Here is a 25,152-nt window from a genome sequence, read left to right on the forward strand (position 1 = left end):
ATATAATATCTGGTGCCAAATGTATAACATGTATATGAAGTAATAGTATTTGTCTGTTTTGGATTTGGGAATAAATATGGTGATATTGGCCCTCGTGACTGATTTAAAAAATCTCAGATTACCAAACATAAATCAACCGATTAGTGTCTTGTCTTTCGGGCCTGGAAACCCATTGGCTAATTTTTAATCAGGCTTTGTGTAGTGCGTTCTGTTGTGGGGTCCTTGCACCACTTCCTGGTCCACGTATTGAGCAGATCAACAAGATCCTATTTGACAGATAATGACACTGCATCGTCTTTACAAACAATATTTATCCCCGTTTACATTCACCAGTTAAACCTGGCCGATAGCCAAGTGGGCTGAGATATTTCGCCTATCGAACGACGGGTTTTAACGGTGAGTACGTGGTTTCCCGGTAGCAGACAGCTAGGCAGCTAACTGGTTAGCTTTAGATTAGAGAGTTTATTCGACACAACCAGTCTTCAATATTGTGTCATGGTGGCGATCAGAGTTCCCCCCGGTGGATCTCGTGATACCTAAATGACTGCATGACTACATTATATATATATATATGCATGCCCTTGTGTATTTCGGTTTTACAATAACGTTACTAAATTGAATAGTGTGCTAAACTGCAAAAAGCTGGGTATCAATTTTGCCCATTTGTGTCTTCCATTCAAGGTGCAGAATGTCTTGGTTCACTGACTTGGCCGGGAAAGCTGAAGATTTCCTGAATAAAGTGGACCAAGGAGCTGCCACCGCCCTGCACCAGGAGGATGGCAGAACGTCCTCCTTTTCGGGCTCCTATGAGGGAGACGTGACTGACGGCACAGGGTACAAGGCTGAGACCCAGCATGGCTATGCACCTTCCCACCAGGCGTCGTCTGGCTACATCACTGCAGCAGCCGGCAACGTCAAAAGGTCCCACGCCGCCTTGTCGAACAGCATGCCGCTAGCGCTGGGCTCGTCCAGCGGTGCCGCTCCCAGCGCCGCCAAGGCCGCCTCCAGTTTTGTGAGGCGCAAGAAGAGCGAGCAGGAAGTGGACGTGGACGACGACCTCCTGTTCGACTTCCTGAACAGCTCGGACCCCCCCGCCGGCGACAGGAAAGACGTGAGACGAGAACCCCTCAAGGTGTCCGTCCCCGTCGTCACCGCCGCCGAGGTCCAAAACCTGACTCCTCCTCCTTCCTTCGCTCCTTTCACGTTCCCCTCTGCCCCCTCCACGCCCCCTTCCACCCGGGGCGTCTCACGGGCGTCGAGCCTCAGCTCTCTGTCCGCTCACAGCCTCAGAACCTCCGAGGACGACTCTGCCAGGGACCAGAGTCAAGGTACGCCTGAGGCGGGGCGACTGCTCGCGTTTACGTGACGAGTCGAGTAACTTGATGGTTCAAGTCCGGTTCAGCGGAGACATTTTAGATCATAGGAAATCGCTGCTGATTTCTCCAAAATCTATTTGATTCCGGTTCACAAGGAGGTCCCGATTCGATCCCACGATCGGTCTGGGAATTTATGAATCGATATCGCATTAATCAAGTGTAGATGGATTAGAATCGGGGGAAATCGAGTTGGATGGAAAAAATACCAAACCGTTCGACTAGTGCATCGTCTCCCCACTAGCCTGGGTTTAGCCGTGCTGTGGCCTCGTCTCCACTAGTCAGGGTTTAGCCGTGCTGTGGCCTCGTCTCCACTAGTCAGGGTTTAGCCGTGCTGTGGCCTCGTCTCCACTAGTCAGGGTTTAGCCGTGCTGTGGCCTCGTCTCCACTAGCCAGGGTTTAGCCGTGCTGTGGCCTTGTCTCCACTAGCCAGGGTTTAGCCGTGCTGTGGCCTTGTCTCCACTAGCCAGGGTTTAGCCGTGCTCTGGCCTTGTCTCCACTAGCCAGGGTTTAGCCGTGCTGTGGCCTTGTCTCCACTAGCCAGGGTTTAGCCGTGCTGTGGCCTCGTCTCCACTAGCCAGGGTTTAGCCGTGCTGTGGCCTCGTCTCCACTAGCCAGGGTTTAGCCATGCTGTGGCCTCGTCTCCACTAGCCAGGGTTTAGCCGTGCTGTGGCCTCGTCTCCACTAGCCAGGGTTTAGCCGTGCTGTGGCCTTGTCTCCTCTAGCCAGGGTTTTGCCGTGCTGTGGCCTTGTCTCCAGTCCACTAGCCAGGGTTTAGCCGTCCTGTGGCCTCGTCTCCACTAGCCAGGGTTTAGCCATGCTGTGGCCTTGTCTCCACTAGCCAGGGTTTAGCCATACTGTGGCCTCGTCTCCACTAGCCAGGGTTTAGCCGTGCTGTGGCCTTGTCTCCACTAGTCAGGGTTTAGCCGTACTGTGGCCTCGTCTCCACTAAAGGTTTTCGCCGTGCTGTGGCCTCGTCTCCACTAGTCAGGGTTTAGCCGTGCTGTGGCCTTGTCTCCACTAGCCAGGGTTTAGCCGTACTGTGGCCTTGTCTCCACTAGCCAGGGTTTAGCCGTACTGTGGCCTTGTCTCCACTAGCCAGGGTTTAGCCGTGCTGTGGCCTTGTCTCCTCTAGCCAGGGTTTAGCCGTGCTGTGGCCTTGTCTCCAGTCCACTAGCCAGGGTTTAGCCGTCCTGTGGCCTCGTCTCCACTAGCCAGGGTTTAGCCATGCTGTGGCCTTGTCTCCACTAGCCAGGGTTTAGCCATACTGTGGCCTCGTCTCCACTAGCCAGGGTTTAGCCGTGCTGTGGCCTTGTCTCCACTAGTCAGGGTTTAGCCGTACTGTGGCCTCGTCTCCACTAAAGGTTTCGCCGTGCTGTGGCCTCGTCTCCACTAGTCAGGGTTTAGCCGTGCTGTGGCCTTGTCTCCACTAGCCAGGGTTTAGCCGTACTGTGGCCTTGTCTCCACTAGCCAGGGTTTAGCCGTACTGTGGCCTTGTCTCCACTAGCCAGGGTTTAGCCGTACTGTGGCCTCGTCTCCACTAGCCAGGGTTTAGCCGTACTGTGGCCTCGTCTCCACTAGCCAGGGTTTAGCCGTACTGTGGCCTCGTCTCCACTAGCCAGGGTTTAGCCGTACTGTGGCCTGTCTGGCACATGGTTAGCATCTCCATTGTCTTTAGAACCTGGACAAACCTGGCTGGACCCCGGCTGAGATGGCCACCTTTCACAACCTGGCCAAAGCCGACTGTGACTGATCAGTGTTTCCCCTGAAAAAAAATTCAGCAGCGGTGCTGTGCCTCTTGGGGGGGTCCGGGGGCATAACCCCCTGGAACCTTTTTTATTTTTTTACATTTTAAAGTTAAATGCATCAATCTGGTGCACTTTGAGAGCAAAATAAAGAGGCTAGATCTATGATGAACTTTGTGCTCAAAACACAAAATCGACTAGACTGCAGTGCTTTCTCCCTGCAGCCTTTTCCTCAGGTCAGTCTTTTACATTAAAGGAAAACTCCAACATTTTGGGAAATTAGCTTATTTAACATCTTCCCTGGAGTTAGACAAGAAGATGCATACCTTTTTTGTCTCTGTGCGTGCATTTAGCTTTGGGAACAGTCGCTCCATTAGCATAGCTTAGCTTCATCACTGGAAGTGAGGCGGGGCCAGAGCCTGACGTTCCCTACAGGTTTGTTGATATTCTCATTCCTTCAAAGGATCCGAACCGATTGAAGTTTATGGATACCATGACTTAAAATCCTCTTACCTTGACGATTAAAAGCCTCCCCAATTTAGAAAACAGTAATCCAATGGCTGGTATTGATAATATACTACTAACTACTCGACGCTCGGAGCTAACCGGAGCTAACACAGAACAGGATGGTAAAGCAAATATAATGACTTCCTTTCTGGGGTTTTCAAAATAAAAGTGCGACGTTTATAGCAGCGGAAAACATTTATTTTGTACATTATCTAATGTTAACACGAACCTAAACTAACTTTAGGTTAGTTGTAACGTTAGTTTAGGTTCGTGTTAAAGTTAGATAATGTACAAAATAAACGTTTTCCGCTGCTATAAACGTCGCACTTTTATTTTGAAAACCCCAGAAAGGAAGTCATTATATTTGCTTTACCATCCTGTTCTGTGTTAGCTCTGGTTAGCTCCGAGCGTCCAGTAGTTAGTAGTATATTATCAATACCAGCCATTGGATTACTATTTTCTAAATTGGGGAGGCTTTTAATCGTCAAGGTAAGAGGATTTTAAGTCATGGTATCCATAAACTTCAATCGGTTCGGATCCTTTGAAGGAATGAGAATATCAACAAACCCGTAGGGAACGTCAGGCTCCGGCCCCGCCTCACTTCCAGTGATGAAGCTAAGCTATGCTAACGGAGCGACTGTTCCCAAAGCTAAATGCACGCACAGAGACAAAAAAGGTATGTATCTTCTTGTCTAACTCCAGGGAAGATGTTAAATAAGCTAATTTCCCAACATTTTGGGGTTTTCCTGCACCCCCCACAGCCCAAATGAAATGATAAAAAAATATATATATATTTCTTTTTTAATTTTTTTTTATAATTTCTTTTTAATAGTCTAGTAGTTCCTAGCGCTGCGCCACTGCTGAATGCATATAGGGGAAACACTGCTGATGTATCATCACGGTTTAGCTTGTGTACCACAGTTGGTGGTGTGATTTCTGAAAGGTTGTCTTGCAACCAGACCGTTTACAAGAAACACAGTGGAGAGTGAGACGCAAACAACCATACCAAACCTGGCCATGTCTATAGCCCCAGCCAGGCTGAACATAGCTAATCACAAGACGTAATAGAGAGGCAGCCCTCGTCTCTAGACAGTGGGTCCCTATAGAATTGACATGGCTGTCTTTGCTTTACTTTCCAAGTAAGTACCGTATGTCTCAGGGACTTCTGTGTCTCAGTGATGTCTCTGTACCGCTCTGTGCCTCACAGACACCACTGAGAGTTCAGACTCCGGCCTGGCGGTTCCCCAGGAGTCCGGCGTGCAGTACGTGCAGGAGGCCGCTGCTCCAGTAGAGGAGGCCCAGAGTCAGGTGCTGTCCAGCCTGCGTCTGGAGAACCAGCTGCTCCGGAACGAGGTGGCCTCCCTCAACCAGGAGATGGCTTCTCTCATCCAGAGGGCGAAAGACATGCAGGACGGTAAGGTGGCGGAGAGACCGGCCTCGATTACAATACATTATGTTAAGATTTAGACTTTAGAAGGCTTTATTATTGTCATTGCACAACACGGTACGGAATTTGTTTATGCAGCACCTAAATAAACGATACCTGTCCTGTACACACTACCACCCAACACATTCCATGTACCCATACACACACTACCATACATACAGGTGCAGCTCGATACATTAGAATATCGTGGAAAAGTTATTTTATTTCAGTAATTCAATTCAAAAAGCGAAACTCTCGTAGATTATAGATTCATTACACACAAAGTGAAATATTTCAAGCCTTTATTTGTTTTAATTTTGATGATTATGTCTTACAGCTCATGAAAGCCCAAAAGTCTGTATCACCAATAAAAAATTTAAAATAGATGTATCTTTCTTTTGTGTATAGAAATGTCGGCCTTCTGAAAAGTATGTTCATGTATGTGTTCACTCAGTACTTGGTTGGGGCTCCTTTTGCACAAATGACTGCATCAATACAGCTAAATATATAGACTTTTCCACGATATTCTAATTTATTGAGCTGCACCATGTCCCAAACATCTGCAATGCCGTATTGCACATGCATGTATATATTATAGTGAAGTAGATATGGTGGCAATAGGGGCGGGGGGGGGGGGGGGGGGGGGGTGATTGTTCAGTTCAGTGATGATGGCTCTCGGGAAGAAGCTGTTCTGCAGCCTGGAGGTCCGGCCTTTGAAGATGAGTGAATGTAATAATACCTGCATTAACAACAGAGCAAAGCACACACGCTTGAGGACGAAGAACCAAATTCCCATTTAGAATGTTTACGTTTACATTTATCTACCGCTTTTATTCAAAGCGACTTACAAATTGTGAGTTGAACCAGTCAGCAGGAAGGGTGCAGCTAAGGGGTTCAAGTTCAAGTTCAAGTTCTTTAATAGTTGTCATACAGAAGTACAGAATACTTTCATACAAAATGCTTCTTACTGTTACGCTCCAGAGACTGTGCTAGACAAGATAGTATCAAATAACATAATAACATAATATAGCATGAATTTAGAAGAAGAAAATGAGGTCACAGTGTTCGGTATAGACATATGTACAATGTTCTGAGTTACCATATAATATACAATACACAATACTATGCAGTGTACTAATGTACAGTACTATCTAGTGCAAAGCAGAAATGGGATGAGGTACAATTTTAGGTACAATTTACAGTAAGGTGTACGAGTTGTAGTGCAATCCTTCATCCATAAATATAAAGTGTGGGGAGTGGGTGCTACAGTGTGTTTGTTTAAAGTGGGTTAGTTTGTCAAATAGTGTCGAACTTGAGTTTTACACTGAGTGCGTAGTAGTATAGACCTATTAGCATGATAGGTAGTAGTACAAGTATAGTAGCATAGGGCGGCTGGGTGGCGCAGTGGGCAAGGCGCTCGCCACCAACGCAGGAGATACTGGTATCGAGTAGTGATGCACGATATATCGGCCGATATGGCAGTTTTTTTTACACATCGGTATCGGTCCGATATCAAGATGGGCCGATATTTAAAAAAAATGATTACAATTTATTTAAATTTCTTATATAAATCTTTTTTCTTTTTTTTTAACATGTTTTGGCCTTAATAGTTTCAAAATATCAGTCATTTCTGAAAATAAGTTACAAAAGTAAAAAAAATTAAGCGTTTTGGAAAATAGCTCTTTATTTGATTATCATAAAAAAGTGTTTTCTATACAGAGATATCGACATCCGTAAATATCGGTATCGGCCAGAACAGCAATATTAATATCGTTTATCGGTATCGGTCACAATTTTCACATCGGTGCATCACTAGTATCGAGCCCAGCTCTTGCCGTTGGTGGGTGGGTCCTGGTCGTTGTAAACAGCGACTCCTACAGTTCGGTCGGGGCGCCTGCTCAGCGAGGAAAGGATCTAAGGGGGGTAGTGTGATCCTTCCACACGTTACACCCTCTCAGTGAGAGTCCGCGCTGCCAGGTGAAAAGAAGCGGTTGATTGGCTACACATGTGTCGGAGGAAGCATGTGATAGCCTCCACTCTCCCAGACCGACTGTAGGGGGTAGGTGCGCAGCGACCAGGAAGGGGATTGGGAATTGGCATAACGACTAACATTGGGATGGGAGAAGACGGCAATAAGCGCATGATACCACAATGTTGCCGCATTCCTTTAAAAATGTGTGATCTGAAAGGGAAGGAGTCTATGTTACCAGTCTTGGGGTAATCGGCGCTGTATTCGCTGAGATAACAGCATGTCCCCTATGTGTGATGTGGCTGTGATCACTGATGAGGAAATAAGAGAATAGATGTTTCAGCTCGCGTCTATAGCGTGCATACGTACACATATACTATTGATGATCTAGCGTTTATTTGAAAACGATTCATAAATAGGCCGAAAAATTACAACGTTTTTGTGTATTCTAGAATATTCCAGTAAATGTCTTTTATCATGGAATCTTTATATTTTCCTTTAAAACGAGGGCTTTTCAAAATGCTATAAAACGAAAATGAACAGATAAAAAAACAATCCGCTTCGACAATGTTGACTGCAAACGAGTCATTGATAAGCGACGGGCAGATTAGACACATAGACATAATTTGAAACATAGATTAGGCGTTTTTAACGCTAACATTGAAGTGGATGGTGGCATTCAACGGGGTAAATCAAGGTTAATCAAAGGCTCTGAAAGTGTTAAGGGAAATGACAACTCCCCGCCTTCCCTTTCAGATCACACATTTTTAAAGGAATGCGGCAACATTGTGGTATCATGCGCTTATTGCCGTCTTCTCCAGAGTGAGACAATAAGATGGATACTAGATACCAATTTCCTCTCTATGCTATTCAGTAGAAAGATATCCGGCTGCAAGCTAGCCTAGCATAGCACGAATGAATGGATGCGGATACGGATCAGCTAGCCTAGTTTAAGATTTTGGGAGAGGTGTTTTTGGCCAAGAGCTAGGTCAGCTTGCATTCGTTATTTATTTTCACTGAAGTTGTGTCCGGGTTTAGATATTTTATGTTCAGTTGAAACCATCTATAAAGGCACACATCACTTCAACCTACCATCATTGGATAATTAGGTTTGAAATCGTTAATCTAAAAAAAAAAAATAATAATTTATGTGGTTCTTCGTCTCAAGGAATTTTATTAATGTTAGTGACATATCTGTATCCCTCCCTCTCCAGTCTTCTAAAATGCTGTCTTCTCCCATAGAATTGAACCAGACCCGTCTACGAGCAGAGAAATGGAACTCGGAACAGTCCCGCTCAGACCGGACAGTCAGGGACTTCCGGTCGCAGGTCGATGACCTCACTGAGGCTCTCTCTGCCAAAGACGGACAGCTCGCAGTCCTCAAAATCAGGCTAGACGAAGCCGATCAGCTGCTGACGACTCGCAGCAGTGCGCTCGAGGAAGCACAGTGTGAAAAGTCAAAGTAGGTTCTCCCGACCACGTCCTTTTCAAATGAGAGAACCTGATTCACCTTGAAGAGGTTATTATTGCCACCAGCACTCTCACTTAAAGGTGCTATAGATACAAATCTTTTGTTATTTAAAAAAAAATTATAATAATAATACATCCACAGAGCTTTTAAAAAGGGTGCAGAATAAGGCGGTCAGGTGGCGTAACGGAGATTGCGTTCGTCACCAACCCCGGAGCGGCTGGATTCGCCTGTTCGAATCCAGCTCACAGCTCCGGGGTTGTCACCAGCTTGGCTGGCCGTTCACACTAATACAATTGGCAGTATTAGAGGGTGGGAGAAGCTGGCGGGGTGGGTCCGGGTCGTTGTAAACAGCGACTCCTACAGTTCGGTCGGGGCGCCTGCTAAGCGCGGATAGGATCTAAGTGGGATAGTGTGATCCTTCCACACGCTACGCCCTCTCAGTGAGAATCCGCGCTGCCAGGTGAAAAGAAGCGGTTGATTGGCTGGACGTGTGTCGGAGGAAGCACGTGGTAGCCTCCACTCTCCCAGACCGACTGTGGGGGGTAAGTGCGCAGCGACCAGGAAGGGGATTGGGAATTGGCATAACAACTAACATTGGGATGGGAGGAAATCGGAGGGAAAAAAAAAGAGGGTGCAGAATAAAACTTTTGCTAAATGCTTTTCCTCCAAAAAAGTATTGATGTCTCAGGCATGTATCCCCTCCCTACATCTATGCACCTGATTGGATAAATTACATGCTGGTGCTCTAGTGTGACATCTAGTGGCTGAATGTTATCCATAGCACCTTTAAATCCATACATACTTTTTAAATAGTGTTTCTTGTTGCTCAGGATCCTGCAGGATCACTCGGAAGGGAGCAACATGCAGTCCCAAGCTCTTGAGACCATGCAGGAGAGGCTGAGAGAAGGTGAACTGTCCGTCAGGAGGGAACAGGACAGCTACCGACAGATGCAAGTGGGTGCCACTTTCTCTGTTTTATGTGTATGACAAAAGAAAATGGCATTAACCAAGGCAGTAACTTTGAACTGCTGAGAGATCATTGCTGTGGTATAAGCTATATACCACTGTTATTGTTCAATTAAGTTCCAAGTAGTTTTATTGTTGTATGCATTCAATTGATTGGATAAATGCGCCGCTAGTGGGCAGTCCCTTGGTTCTCTGCTCCTGTTTTCAAAAAGAAAATGGTGGTGAATTGTGCGCTTGTCAACTTTCTCTTTTTCGACCTAAAGTTGAACCTAAAATATGTTCCTGGCAGGTTTGATATGCTATTGCTGGATCTTTAGTCATATTTGATCTGCTATGCCCAGTTTGACAGTTTGATCTGAATTTAGTTCGATGGTAGAGCTATGTAAGCACCACATTGTAAATGGCTGCATAATTGTTTTGGTCTGACATGCTGGTGCTCTAGTGACATCTAGTGGGTGAAACTACTCATTAGGCACAATACAAAACCCTCCAGACCCACAACACATCTACATGACTTGCGCATGAGTCCTACAAAACATACCACAAAAACGTCCCTTTCAAAACAGCCATGTATGACTGAGCGAGTGACCACAATTTGCCACCTATAACCCACAGTGGCAGTCCTGTGCGATATGGGCAATACAGCCAGTGCACTTCAATGCAATGAAAGACGTGTGCCCTGGCTACTACTCTCTAGTCTAGGACAGCATACAAGTTACAATAAATGTACAATACAAACAATATTGAGTTTATTAGGATCCCCATTAGAACAAAACAAATGTGTGAAACAGTATGTTGAATACACCAGAAGGCTGTATCAGGGGGTGGCTTGGTAGTGTAGAGCTCTAAGCACTCGCCTACCACCGCAGATACCCAGGTTCAATTACCGGCAGCGGTACCTCCGGCTCGGTCAGTCGTCCCTACAAACACAATTGTCAGTGTTTGCTGCTGGGAAGCCGGGTTGTATGAGTCCTGGTTGTTGCAATAGTAGGGCTGACCTTCGATTTATTTTTTGGAATTCGAAGCTTCGGGGCCGAGATTCGATTTTAATTCGACGCTTCGAAATAAAAAATTTAAATATTTTTTTTTTTTTTTTTTATGTTGTGGGACTTGTACAGCACTTTGTTCAACTTTGTCAGTGCTGAAAAGTTTAAACCTTTTTAAATCTTAGACAAACTAAATACTTTGCTTCCATGAAATATTGTAAGCCGTCATTTGAGGCTTTATAAAAGCAGCACAATGAACACAAATCTGTCAGTGCAGAGTCCGACCTCATCTTTTTTTTTTTGATCCACTTTTTCTCCCATTTTCTATATTTTCTCCCATCCCAATTTCGTATCATCCAATTCAACCCTCCCCTGTCACGAACGCTGTTTCTTGCCTCCCACAAGCCGGCTGCAGTGAGGACTAAGTCATACATAGCACAAGTCCCCTCCGGTACTTGAGGTAACAGCAGTCGCATCTTTTCACCTGCGCAGCTCGATCTCTCAGTGTCGAGGAGTAACGCGTGGGAGGCTCACGCTGCCCCCGACACTTCCTGATTCTACTGCGCAGGCGCACCAACCGACTTGTAGGAGTCGCTTGTTCACAACGTTCGATCCCCACCCTTCAGTTTTTCCCTCCCCGTAATACGGCCAATGTGTATTACTGCGGACGACCAGCCAAACTGAAAAACAATGTGGAGAGCTGGATTCGAACACGCGAATCCTAGCGTCTCCACACTGGTGGCGAGTGCCTTAGACCACTACACCACCTAGCCGCCGAGTCCGACCTCATCTTAAATAACAAACAGCATTGATTGTTGTAATTAACAAAGAGAGGCAGAGTTGATTTTGCAAAAATAAAAAATCATATTTTATTTTTTTATTTTACATAATCGAATTTTATTTTCATATTTTCATATATTTCATATACTCTACACCCTCCCCAGACTGACAGTAGGGCAGCATGTGGTAGTCTACACCCTCCCCAGACCGACAGTAGGGCAGCATGTGGTAGTCTACACACCCTCCTCAGACTGACAGTAGGGCAGCATGTGGTAGTCTACACACCCTCCTCAGACTGACAGTAGGGCAGCATGTGGTAGTCTACACCCTCCCCAGACTGACTGTAGGGCAGCATGTGGTAGTCTACACCCTCCTCAGACCGACAGTAGGGCAGCATGTGGTAGTCTACACACCCTCCTCAGACTGACAGTAGGGCAGCATGTGGTAGTCTACACACCCTCCTCAGACTGACAGTAGGGCAGCATGTGGTAGTCTACACCCTCCCCAGACCGACAGTAGGGCAGCATGTGGTAGTCTACACCCTCCCCAGACTGACAGTAGGGCAGCATGTGGTAGTCTACACCCTCCCTAGACTGACAGTAGGGCAGCATGTGGTAGTCTACACCCTCCTCAGACCAACAGTAGGGCAGCATGTGGTAGTCTACACACCCTCCTCAGACTGACAGTAGGGCAGCATGTGGTAGTCTACACCCTCCTCAGACCGACAGTAGGGCAGCACAAAGACCAGGAAGGGAATTGGCATAACAGGAGAAAATGATAGAAAGGTAAAAAAAATGATAAGACTGGATCAGACCTACCTGTTTCATCCATTTCTTGTGTTGATCGACGCAGACCGAGTACGCCACCCGGCTAGCCAAGCTAGAGGCGGAGAGGCAGACCCTGGCGGGGACTGTGACCGGAGCCGAGAGACGGGTGTCGGAGGAGAAGCACCGAGCAGAGGACCTCCAGCAACAGATGAAAAGCACCAGAGCAGCAGCCGAGAATGCCAAGCAGGAGCTGCAAGACTACAAACACAAAGCCTCACGCATCCTACAGGTTAGACATCTAGAGCGCTCTCTGCTGCAAGACTAGAAACACAAAGCCTCACGCATCCTACAGGTTAGACATCTAGAGCGCTCTCTGCTGCAAGACTACAAACACAAAGCCTCAACGCATCCTACAGGTTAGACATCTAGAGCGCTCTCTGCTGCAAGACTACAAACACAAAGCCTCACGCATCCTACAGGTTAGACATCTAGAGCGCTCTCTGCTGCAAGGCTAGAAACACAAAGCCTCAACGCATCCTACAGGTTAGACATCTAGAGCGCTCTCTGCTGCAAGGCTAGAAACACAAAGCCTCAACGCATCCTACAGGTTAGACATCTAGAGCGCTCTCTGCTGCAAGGCTACAAACACAAAGCCTGAAATATCATATTGAGTCATCACCCAGCCCTACTGCAGACCCTCTTGAATCGCCCGTCTAATGAATAGATTAAAAGGCTTTGGTGTGTTTTTGTCAAACGGCAACATTTTCCAACAAACAGGATGAGCTGTAACCATCCCCTGTGCTGTTAAAATTATGACAAGTGTTCACATGAAAACCTGGCCTGGATGTTCCAGAAAGTGGAGCGCGGGGGGGGGGGGGGGGGGTGAGGGTCTGTATGTAATTGGGGTTATGAACGAATGACTGCATTTCTATAGCAGTATTATAGTACTAGGCCACCGAATACTTTACAAAGGAATTGCTAAATGCATTTCTTAGTATGGCCCTGGTGGGAAGCGCTCACCATAACAGTCTTAGTGCCCCAGTTCAGAGCACCAGGTACTGGTGGGAAGCGCTCACCATAACAGTCTTAGTGCCCCAGTTCAGAGCACCAGGTACTGGTGGGAAGCGCTCACCATAACAGTCTTAGTGCCCGAGCTCAGAGCACCAGGTACTGTTGGGAAGCGCTCACCATAACAGTCTTAGTGCCGAGCTCAGAGCACCAGGTACTGTTGGGAAGCGCTCACCATAACAGTCTTAGTGCCGAGCTCAGAGCACCAGGTACTGGTGGGAAGCGCTCACCATAACAGTGTGTTAGTGCAGAGCTCAGAGCACCAGGTACTGTTGGGAAGCGCTCACCATAACAGTGTGTTAGTGCCGAGCTCAGAGCACCAGGCACTGTTGGGAAGCGCTCACCATAACAGTCTTAGTGCCGAGCTCAGAGCACCAGGTACTGTTGGGAAGCGCTCACCATAACAGTCTTAGTGCCGAGCTCAGAGCACCAGGCACTGTTGGGAAGCGCTCACCATAACAGTGTGTTAGTGCCCGAGCTCAGAGCACCAGGTACTGGTGGGAAGCGCTCACCATAACAGTGTGTTAGTGCCGAGCTCAGAGCACCAGGTACTCCACCCAGTGAGCCATGCAGGACCACAGGTGTTTATCAAGTGGGCACCTTCATCTGAATGTTTGTTTTACCTTTATTTATCAGGGCAGGTTCTCTGAGCACAGATGCACTTTTCCAGCAACGCCCTGCTTCACATCATCCACACAGTTCCCATTCACACCTGGGAGCTGCTCAGTACAATGACAGTCTGACACTGTTGGTCAGTGAGCAACTCCACTGGAGCAGTTGGGAAACAATGGTATCGGGGCGCTGCGTCACTATGACAACGTGCCAGCGCCACCATGTGCTTAAATGTATGTGTTTATAATTATATTATTTTTTTTACAGTGAAAGCTTGGGGTCAGCTTAGAAATAGACGCATTGTCTTATACATGATTGCTCTGTCCCTGCGTGTGTGCGTGTGTGCGTGTGTGTGTGTGTGTGTGCGTGTGTGCGTGTGTGCGTGTGTGTGTGTGTGTGTGTGTGTTTGTTTGTTTTCATGGCCAACATTTAACTATTGTGCAATCTTATACACTGTACTTAAATTAATAACTTATTTGGAACTTACCCTTGTGTTTGCTATTTTATTGAAATTCTGTTTAAGTTGCAGAATAGCGCTTTTCCGAATGCCCAAAGACACTTTACAGAGCGAAATAAACAATACAGTTTTAGTAGACATTTTGTAGAAATGACAGCAAATTGCTTTCTTTGTTGCAATTTTGTTTTGCCTCACGGATGGGGGGCACAGACCCCCTCTGGACCACCCCCTAGTTGAGACTCTGCACCGTCTTGTTTGAAAATCCTGGGGAAAGCTCTGGATATGATAGTTTTTATATGAATAGTAACATCTTCTCTCTCTCCCCCCCTCCCTCCCTCCCTCCCTCTCTCCAGTCCAAAGAGAAGCTGATCAGCAGTCTGAAGGAGGGCTCTGGTCTGGACGCTCTGGACGGAGGCGGCACCGCGGTGCTGGAGATGGAGGAGCTGCGTCACGAGAAGGAGATGCAGCGGGACGAGATCCAGACGCTGCAGGGTCAGGTGCAGACGCTGCGCACAGAGATCCAGGTGAGAGGACCGTCTACTATAGGATCAGGGAGGTGTCTTATCTAAACCTATTTAGTTTGTCCGGGGGAAGCAACCGTTGCGATGGGATGATCGAGAAAAGAGGGCGGGGGTTTGATGTAAATGGCCTCATGAAATCTTCTGTCTCTTTTCTGTTTTATAAAAATTGTATTCCAAAAAAAGAACGTTGTCCCCTGTCCCCGTTAACCCTTCGAGAGGCCTTTGTCCTCTCGCCAGGCCGTCGTTGTAAATAAGAACGTGTTCTTAATTGACCTAGAATAGAAATACTTTATTCATCCCGAGGGACATTCGGCGCTACAGATCGCTCACAGTAAACATGCAAAACAGTCAAAAACAAAAGTCACGAATAAGAATATAGAATAAAAGACGGTCCGGGATATAGATTCTGATATGTATATACAATATACAGCCAAAAATATACAGTAAATGTACAGTAAAAAGTCAATTTTAAAAGTAAGTCCAGGAAGATTATGCCAGATTGTACCGTCACCCTGAGCTCAGTGATGCAGTGAGGCACAGTGATGCGTTACACAGTCTGATGGCTGCCGGAATGAAGGACAAGGACCGGGCCTGGTTAAATAAAGGTTAAATAAATGAATAAAAAATGTTTGTGTCTTGGTCCGGCAGGATCTGGAGAACCAGGCCATGATGGAGGCGGAGACGTGGAGGGAGCAGCAGACGGAGGCCCAGGATCAGCAGGACTCTCAGAGCAAAGCCAGGCTGGAGGTGGAGGCCGAGCTGGAGCGCTGCAGACATGTGAGTGGAACAGCTCCCTCCATGGGACCACATCTGCTCACTGCACTGGCAGATTATCTTATCAAGAATCAAGAATCAAGAGGTTTATTTGTCACATACATACCAGGGCGTACAGTGAAATGCGGGTGGTCATGCCCGCATTGATTGTGCAAAATACAATAATAAAAATAGGCATAGAAAAAATAAAATAGGTAAGACACAAGATATGCATGGTAAAAAAAGACATGCTAAGTTCCTGAGAAACTGGTTCCTATATACACTACTATACTATACTATACAATTTACAATTATTAACTCTTAATGTATCTAAACTATACTATACAGTACCTCCTTCCTTTAAAGTGACTTTACATTTTTTAAAGTGACATTTTGTTTAAAGTGATTGTTTTAGCGGTTGCCGCATGAGTGTTGTGTGTGTGTGTGTGTGTGTGTGTGTGTGTGTGTGTGTGCTCATGTGTACTTGTGAGTGGAGAGTTCAGTGTTCAGTGTTCTGATGGCCTGGGGTAAGAAGCTGAGCCGGAGTCTCTCTGTTCTTACTTGTTTTAAGCACATAATTTGCTTAAAACTACTTTTTAGTTCTTATTTTCCGTCAGACCATTGTGTGGAGTTCTCTCTCCTGATTTGGATAAAGTGGGAACAGTACGTTTTAGCTGGGACAGCGGCGCTGTGGCTTGCTTGGCGCTGCCCACGGTGCTGAACTAAACAGCAGAGAGGCAATTGAAAAATCTAATTTCTCTCTATCTTAAGAACATTCACTTATACAAAAGCAGACTGAACGGATATATATAACAGACCTGCTGGGGCAGCGGACTGAGAGCAGGGGACACAAACAGGCTGGATAAGATGGTCAGGAAGGCCAGTAGCATGGTTGGGGTGGAGCTGGACTCTAGCGAGGGTGGCGGAGAGGAGGAACCTTGCTAAGCTCCAGGCCATCAGGGAAAACCCCTCCCACCATACACAGACTTGGCTGACAGGAGGAGCATGTTCAGTGCCAGGCTCACACTACCTAAATGCAGCACTGAACGGCACAGGAAGTCCTTCATTCCGACAGCCATCAGACTATACAATGCATCACTGCCTCACTGCATCACTGTGCAATATTACACCTACTGTAGACTTCAGTATATTTTTACTGTATCTTTTATTCAATTTTTATTCTATTTCATTTTATTCTATTCTTAGGCCATTTGTTTTTTTATTCTTATTCGTGACTTGTTCTGTCTAAATGTTTAATGTTGAGTAATTTGCAGTGTCAAATTTCCCTCAGGATAATACATTTCTATTCTATTCTATATCTTTGAAAAGTCTCCATTTATTCTTCTGAATTCACTGACAAACTGAACTGAACTGACAAAAATAAGGTGCATAAAAAAGCAAACAAAATTCCTCCACAGGCTACTCACCATCATTAGTAGAGTGGCAAGCGGCGTTTTTGGGACAATGAAATCTTCTTAAAACACTGCCCCTTCACTCATTCCTGAACGTTTTTGTTAAGTCCTTCTCAAATGCCAACTGAATTAAATTGGCCTTGCGTCGATGAAGCATACTAAGGCGATGTTCTGTAAAGACGTTCTTGAGGGTAGAAAACGAATTCTCACAGAGTGCCGTGCTAGCTTCAGTAGTGTTGTTGTTGACATCAGTGCCCACTATGCGTTCAGTAGAAAGCTATCTGGCTGCATGTTATCCTAGCTTAGCACAATGAATGGAAGAGGACATGACTGGTATGGATGGGTACCGAATTAGGTACTTTTAAAGGTACCTACCGAATCACGTCGGTACTACCGAGTACCGATTCACGTGAGATCCGTCGGTGCCAGATTTCGGTACTGTAAAAAATAAAAAAAATATATATATATATATATATATATATATATATTTTTTTTTAAACTTATTTTCTTTCTTTAACTTTTTTTTTTCACGTCACCATTCACACGCACAATATACACTTACCTAGGATTTTACTTGATTCAACAACAAAGCAGTCGGGGCAATGGCAAGCCGAAAAGTTTAGATTTTTTTTCACAACTGAGGTAGGTAGATTACATTTTTAGAGTACCGAAAAAAGGTACCGTTGGGTACCGGTATCGATTCACAGGTACCGGTACCGTATCGGTTCAAATGTGAACGGTACCCATCCCTAATGACCGGTTAGCCTTCGGGAGAGGTGTTAGTTGGACAATGCCGAGACTAACCCGTCATGACTCATGTCCGCTTCCATTCATTGTGCTAAGCTAGGCTAACATGCAGCCAGATAGCTTTCTACTGAACGCACAGAGAGGAAACTGGTATCTATCTTCTTGTCTCTCTCTGGAGAAGACGGTGGGCTCATTTCCCAAAATGTTGGCGTGTTCCTTTAACACTTATTTTAACTAAAGGAAATACCACTTACAGCTCCCTTTTTTTATCCACTTTTTCTCCCATTTTCCATATATTTTCTCCCATCCCAATTTCGTATCATCCAATTCAACCCTCCCCTGTCACGAACGCTGTTTCTTGCCTCCCACAAGCCGGCTGCAATGTGGACTAAGTCATACATAGCACAAGTCCCCTCCGGTACTTGAGGTAACAGGAGTCGCATCTTTTCACCTGCGCAGCTCGATCTCTCAGTGGCGAGGAGTAACGCGTGGGAGGCTCACGCTGCCCCCGACACTTCCTGATTCTACTGCGCAGGCGCACCAACCGACCTGTAGGAGTGGCTGTCCACAACGCCCGATCCCCACCCATCAGTTTCCCACCCCCTAATACGGCCAATGTGTATTAGTATGGATTAGTGCCTCTGCCAGCTAAACTGAAAGCAATGTGGAGCGCTGGGCTCGAACAGGCAAGCCCAGCGTCTCCGTCATTCGTGGCGAGCGCCTTGCCCACTACGCCACGTAGCCGCCCCACTTACAGCTCCTTTTTAAGACCCTAAATGACATCGATAGAAGGCTCTCGTGCATCAGGTTTTCCAGTATCCATGGAAAGAGAGTTGAGCTGTGTGTCTGTGTCTCCTCCAGGAGCTCCAGTACGTAGAGGAGGAGCAGCACCGAGCCAAGAGCGCCCTGCAGAGCCGGATCAAGGACCGGGAGGACGAAATCCAGAAGCTCCGGAACCAGGTGAACCACTTCTTCACCCGGTTCATGCAAAACCCGTTCTTCACCCTTTCACTACCACACTACAGACCGTTAAGCCTTTCTGTAGTGCGGTTGTGAAAAGGTTAACCTTCTGTAGTGCTGTAGTGAAAGGTTCACCTTCTGTAGTGTGGTAGTGAAAGGGTTAACCTTCTGTAGTGTGGTAGTGAAAGGTTCACCTTCTGTAGTGTGGTAGTGAAAGGTTAACCTGTAGTGTGGTAGTGAAAGGTTAAACACCTTCTTTAGTGTGGTAGTGAAAAGGTTAACCTTCTGTAGTGTGGTAGTGAAAGGTTAACCTTCTGTAGTCTGGTAGTGAAAGGGTTAACCTTCTGTAGTGTGGTAGTGAAAGGGTTAACCTTCTGTAGTGTGGTAGTGAAAGATTAACCTTCTGTAGTGTGGTAGTGAAAGGGTTAACCTTCTGTAGTGCGGTAGTGAAAGGGTTAACCTTCTGTAGGGTGGTAGTGAAAGGGTTCACCTTCTGTAGTGTGATAGTGAAAGGGTTCACCTTCTGTAGTGTGGTAGTGAAAGGGTTAACCTTCTGTAGTGCGGTAGTGAAAGGGTTAAAGACACTATTGACAAACCACTAAAAGCAACCGTCTTCATTCCGTTTTCCCGCTCTGCCCGGAGCAGTTGACCAACAAGGCTCTCAGCAGCAGCAGCCAGACGGAGCTGGAGAGCCGACTGCACCAGCTGACCGAGACGCTGATCCAGAAGCAGACTATGCTGGAGGCCCTGGGGACGGAGAAGAGCTCCATGGTCTTCCAGCTGGAGCGTCTGGAGATGCAGCTGAAGGGCGTCCAGGGGGGACAGCCTGGAGCGCAGGCCATCAACATGGGCAATATAGAGAGTCCAGGTAGGCCATCAACATAGTAGTGGCCAACAGCATATATATCTACAGATATGTAGATACTATATTGCTTGGTACAGATACCAAAACGATAGAGAATGCCCAAACACTTAAACTTTGTTGCCTTTATCCGTAAGTAGTAAAAACGAAGTAGCCAGTCTCTTGCGTATTTAGACCTGATATGGAGAGTTGGTCAGACCTTTGTTATGGCTCCACTGTTTACCTCTATTGCCCGGGTGTTTATTACCCACCCTCTGTTGTCGTCTCAGGGGCGCGGCAGAGGAACATGCCGGTGCTCTTCAACGACCAGGACAGCCCGGGGATGTACGGCCAGGTGCGCAAGGCGGCCAGCACCATCGACAGGTTCAGGTGAGCTATTCTTCCCTGCGGAGGGAGAGTCGTGAGAGCAGTGAAACTGAGCATAGTGACTGGAAAGTTGATACTATCTGTCCTGGTCCTAAAAATACCACTGACGGGGCATGGAAGTCAGCTCCCTCTCACTACTTGAGCAGTTACTGTTGTTTACTTTTATAGGGCAGTATTGTATGGATGTACGTGTATATATGTGTAATAATATAGAATTTATATATAATTAATTAGTATAATAGCGTGATGTTACAATGTAGAATTTATATAAACTATTTAAAATGTCTACGTACTATCACACCTTCCATCAGTGATTTTTCCTATAAGACATTCCCATTAGAGTGATTTTCCTATAAGACATTCCCATTAGAGTGATTTTCCTATAAGACATTCCCATCAGAGTGATTTTCCTATAAGACATTCCCATCAGAGTGATTTCCTCTGACATTCCCATCAGAGTGGTTTTCCCCCTAAAATATTCCCATCAGAGTGATTTTCCTATAAGAAAGACATTCCCATCAGTGATTTTCCTATAAGACATTCCCATCAGAGTAAAAGGAAAATGTTGTCTTTCCAGCATCCGACTGGGGATCTTCTTGAGGCGCTACCCTATGGCCCGGGTGTTTGTTATCCTGTACATGGTGAGTATTTGACAGACAGTCTCTGGGCCACCACTGCTAGAGAACTTGTTAGCGTATTAGCTGAGCTATAACTGAGCCTTTACTTCCAGAATACACACGTGAATCAAAGAACGCATCCTTTGTGCAATAATTTGTTTACCAAAGTAGGGACACAACAAATCGATAAATAAATAATAGATTTATAGACTGTTTCAACATGACAACATAAACATTCTAAAAGGACCCAAGTTTATTTCCTGTCATACTGTTTGCTGATGCAATAGTCAACAGGAAATACACTTGGGTCCAAACTGTTCCCTAGTAACAGAATTCCAGTGAAACAGTCTAGACATTGGTGGGTTTTCACCAGTAACGTTAACGTTATCATCACATTTCTGTCTCCATCGGCCACTCTGGGCCTCCTCCGAAACACGAGTGTTGAGAATGAACACTTTTACATCAAATATGTCCGGATATTTGTACAGTTTTCACTCTGGAAACTGTGCTTGAACTAAAATTCGCAACAGAACAGGGCCAGGTGTGGAATCTAACCCAAAACCTCCATAACCACCACCGCTATGAAAAAACCTACAACGGCTCACTGATATAGCTACTTCTTTTAAAAGTTATACTATAACATATTTCTTGCCAGTTGCCTTGTGTGTATACTGCGCCTGTGTATACTGTTTACTTTACTCATAGTATATATTCAGATTCAAATTCTTTATTGCCCATATTTATTGTAACGTATAATATAACTGATAGGACATACAGACCCTCATCTGCACCTGATTACTTTCTTATATTCAGCATTAATCATATTGTTGACACTGTTTATTTATTTTTATATTTTCTCATATTCTTTTATATTCAGATCAAATTTGATTGCCTATAATTATGTATTTCTACTATTACCCTGCCTGTACCTCCCCTCCCCCACCCCCAATGCTGCTATGATGCCCGAATTTCCCCAAGGCGATCAATAAAGGAATATCTTATCTTGGCTTATCTTAAACTAGAATTAGTTAAACACGCTTATAAGACAAATAAAGGAACCCTTTTCTTCTACTCTCTTCTCAATTCCTTCCACAGGCACTGCTGCACCTATGGGTCATGGTCGTCCTCCTGACCTACTCGCCAGAGATGCACCACAGCCACCCCGACGGGAGATAGGACGCTCAGATACAGAGAGTTGAATATACCGTATGGAGAATTGGGTGTCGGGACTTTGGGCTCCATTGCCTTCAATGGAAGGACGGTACAATCTGCTGCAATACGGCTCAAACTGGCAGACTCCTTAGGCGGCCCGCGACTCTCCTTGTTTTGCACAAACATGCTATGAATGACAGACTTTATGATCCCTTCTCCTTGATTCCTCTTTGATTTCGACGATCTACGGCTGACGGTGGCATGGGGTTTTACAGTAATTATTGCAGTTATACTGTACTGTGCCCGGTTTCCCCAAAAGCATTTCAGCACTGAGAGCATCTTAGTGCCATTGGCTCACAAGGCCAGTGATTTGATCTCGGCGCTAAGAGGGTTTTGGGAAGCTGGGTCCTGGTCTGGATCATGGTGGGATATTATTAATCACAGTTGATTTCTCATCCTTCATCGACCCTCTTTCAGACATCTATATTTGTTTTCTGGAAAGATTGTATTTAACACTATGTAAAAAAAGATTTTTTTAATAAAACATCAACTTAGAAGAAACAGGAGATGGCCTTCCGTCTTTGTAATCATCGTCACACCCATAGAAATATAATAATGTATTGATTATTCTATATGGTGGTCGCACCGTAAACTGTAGGAATTACGAGAAAAGGCTACATTTAATTAATTTAGGTTATATTTATTTAATTAAGGGTAAAGAAATATGGTTTAAAGTATAAAGTAATGATAGAAAGATTGCACATGGTTTTAATGTATTACAGCTGTATTTGACATGCTTCTGTGGTGGTTACAGACGTTTCAGTATTCCACCACTCAGGCCCCGTTTAGACGGAAACGCTAGCAGGTGAATCCGCAAAAATATTTTTACGGATGTGCCTTTCGTTTATACGGAAACAGCGTTTTTACGGGGTGAAACCGCAAAAAAGTGAGACTACCTTCCAGGGTGGAATTCCTAGAAACGCAAAAGCTTTGCGCTTTCGTCTAAACTGTCAAACCGTATAAATCTGTTAAAACGATGACGAAAGGTTTGTCACAGCTCTGGTCGCGCGTACTGCTTACGTCACAGGTAGCAGGTATGCGCCAGTAGCCGAGACGTAAACAAAGCAAGTATGTCTGACTTATATCAACGGAGATCACCTGAAGGCTACATTGGCAGTACTTTTAACCCTTTCACTGCCACACGACAGAAGGTTACCCCTTTACTATCACACAACCGGCTGTCGTGTGGCAGTGAAAGGGTTAAATACACAAGAATCTGTCGCGGCGTGAGTGGACCCACTGTCTGTGAGTGACTCTGCTTTGGTGCAATCACATTCCCCATCCACAGTCTGCGAATCAGAGGCAGAGTAGGGCGGGTCTTCACAACACGTCATGTGACATATGCGCCAATCGTGTGACAGCGGGTCTCCGTCGTTACAGCGTCGTCTGCACGGAGAATTCCACTCCAAAACGCTCGTCTAAACGTAAAATTAAAAGTGAAACCGCAAGATGACTTTTGCGGTTTCTGTTCACAAAACGCTCGTCTAAACAGGGCCTGAGGTCAATGGGAAAGAGTTACTGTCCGTGTGTGTGTTTATTTTTATTTATATACAGGTTATTATGGGATGGTGGGTTGTGGAGAGCTATATATGCCTGTGTAGTCTATGAAGTATGTTGTCATTTAAAAAAAATCATAAACATTTAAAAACTGTGGATCCTCAGTTAAATAGGCAACGTATTGAAGACAGAAGAGAACGATGGGAGCCGGCTCCCGTCTGACAGAAGATTTCTTTTTTTTCTGTTGTAAATTAATACAGTACAATGTACAATATAATGCAATGTAAATTAATACAATACAATTCAGTATAAATAAAATGATCAATACATGTGTAATTATTTTGCATTATTTAAGGTTTTATACTAAACAATGTAAAATGAGGGTATTCTGGGAATTGTAAGGTTTAGTATAATTCTACACCCTCTTCACCCGCGACTGCACTCCTGTACATGGCACCATAGATATATATAACTAGATGGAGCAAGGCGGAGTCTCCAGCGTAGTTCACCGGTGGCCATCTTGTCACAGGCAGCACGCCCACTCAACATGAATGTCTATCGTGCATGTACTATTGAAATAACCATAGCTTGCTAAATGTTCAACCGATTTACAAACGGTTTTGTTTATTACAAACGTTATTAACATGGCTATGATGCTTGGACATGTTGAAATAATTTTCATATGAAAGTCCATTATAAGTATGCAGTATGATAACTACATCTCTGACGTTTATAACAAACCAAACCGTTTGAAAATCGGTTGAAGATTTTGCAAGCTATGGTTATTTCAATAGTACATGCACCACAGACATTCATGTTATGAGTGGGCGTGCTGCCTGTGGCAAGATGGCAGCCATGTGACAACGTCGGTCTCCATTGGCCAGCAGCGCGGGTGAGTCATCTAGCCTTTATATATGTCTATGCATGATACCAGCACTGTTATCAAGTTTGGAGACGACACAACGGTGGTGGGTCACAACAATGAGTCGGCCTACAGGGAGGAGTTCCAGCACCGACCTGGCCCTCAACACCAAGGTGGGTCACAACAATGAGTCTGCCTACAGGGAGGAGTTCCAGCACCGACCTGGCCCTCAACACCAAGGAGCTCATCCTTGCCTTCAGGAAGACCAGGGCTGGTGGACACTGGACACGCCACCATCCATATCAACGGGACGGAGGTTGAGCGTGTCTCCAGCTTCAAGTTCCTAGGTGTCCGCATCTCCCAAGGACCTCAACACTGGTCAAGAAGGCCCACCAGCGCCTCTTCTTCCTGAGGAGACTGAGGAAAGCCCACCTGTCTCCTCAGATTCTGGTGAACTTTTACCTGTGCGCCATAGAAGGCATACTCACCAACTGCATGACAGTCTGCACTGCCTCAGACTGGAAAGCACCCAACACATCACCCGTACATCACTCACTGAAATTGAGACTATTCATCACAAACAGTGTCTGAGGAAGGAACACCTAATTTTCAAGGACACCTCAACTGCCTTCACTGTAATCATAACTATCTACCTCATACTATAGTCTACCCATATATTACTTTTTACACACCTGTATGATAGCTATGTACAATAATACTATGATACTGTATATATCATATATACAGTAATGAGGTCATACACACCGACCAAGATTCAATACCACATATGCATATGTAAGGGATAATGTATAGCTACGAGGTCATTGTCGCAAAATAATTGACCGACACAGAGTTTAAAATACCGAGCCGCCTCGGCGAGGTGTTTTAAACGTCAGTGAAGGTAAATTATTTTGCGATGATGACCGAGTATAGCTATACATTATCCCGCTTATTACATGGCTAACTTACTAACAATATACCTAATTCATTTTACAAAATCGACAAGACGAGATAATGCAGACGCAGTTGTTCTGTGGCTCTGTCAGCCCAAATAAAGTGATTATTATTATCGCCGGCAGCCCGGCAGGTGTGTCTAATTGCACTGAAACTGTGCGTCAGTGGGGCTAAGCTGCTTGATTACTCCAGCTGCGAAAAACAATAATCACCGGTGGTTATCGAAAAATAATTCACCACTGTCGTGTCGGGGGCTATTGAC

At 45.5% G+C, this 25,152-nt stretch overlaps 1 protein-coding gene across 1 annotated transcript; it reads left to right on the forward strand.

Moving 5' to 3' along the window:
• Positions 1-234: 234 nt before the first annotated feature.
• golga5 (golgin A5) lies at positions 235-23,384 on the forward strand. The gene is made up of 13 exons (XM_084309615.1): positions 235-396; positions 682-1,328; positions 4,833-5,039; positions 8,263-8,482; positions 9,322-9,445; positions 12,076-12,279; positions 14,481-14,651; positions 15,297-15,425; positions 18,422-18,520; positions 19,166-19,388; positions 19,652-19,751; positions 20,326-20,389; positions 21,461-23,384. Exons 2-13 carry the CDS (start codon positions 689-691, stop codon positions 21,539-21,541), a joined length of 2,262 nt encoding a protein of 753 aa, XP_084165741.1. The 5' UTR covers positions 235-396; positions 682-688; the 3' UTR covers positions 21,542-23,384.
• Positions 23,385-25,152: the final 1,768 nt, after the last annotated feature.

Source organism: Notolepis coatsorum (assembly GCF_963971535.1).
Source record: "Notolepis coatsorum genome assembly, chromosome: 3".
Classification (NCBI taxonomy): domain Eukaryota; kingdom Metazoa; phylum Chordata; class Actinopteri; order Aulopiformes; family Paralepididae; genus Notolepis; species Notolepis coatsorum.

Bases quoted from the DNA above. Each gene is read 5' to 3' on its own strand.
- golga5 (XM_084309615.1), top strand. From the start codon at position 689: ATGTCTTGGTTCACTGACTTGGCCGGGAAAGCTGAAGATTTCCTGAAT. The intron at 18,521-19,165 runs GTGAACCACTTC...TGCCCGGAGCAG, and splicing joins TCCAGAAGCTCCGGAACCAG to TTGACCAACAAGGCTCTCAG. The intron at 19,389-19,651 runs GTAGGCCATCAA...TTGTCGTCTCAG, and splicing joins GGGCAATATAGAGAGTCCAG to GGGCGCGGCAGAGGAACATG.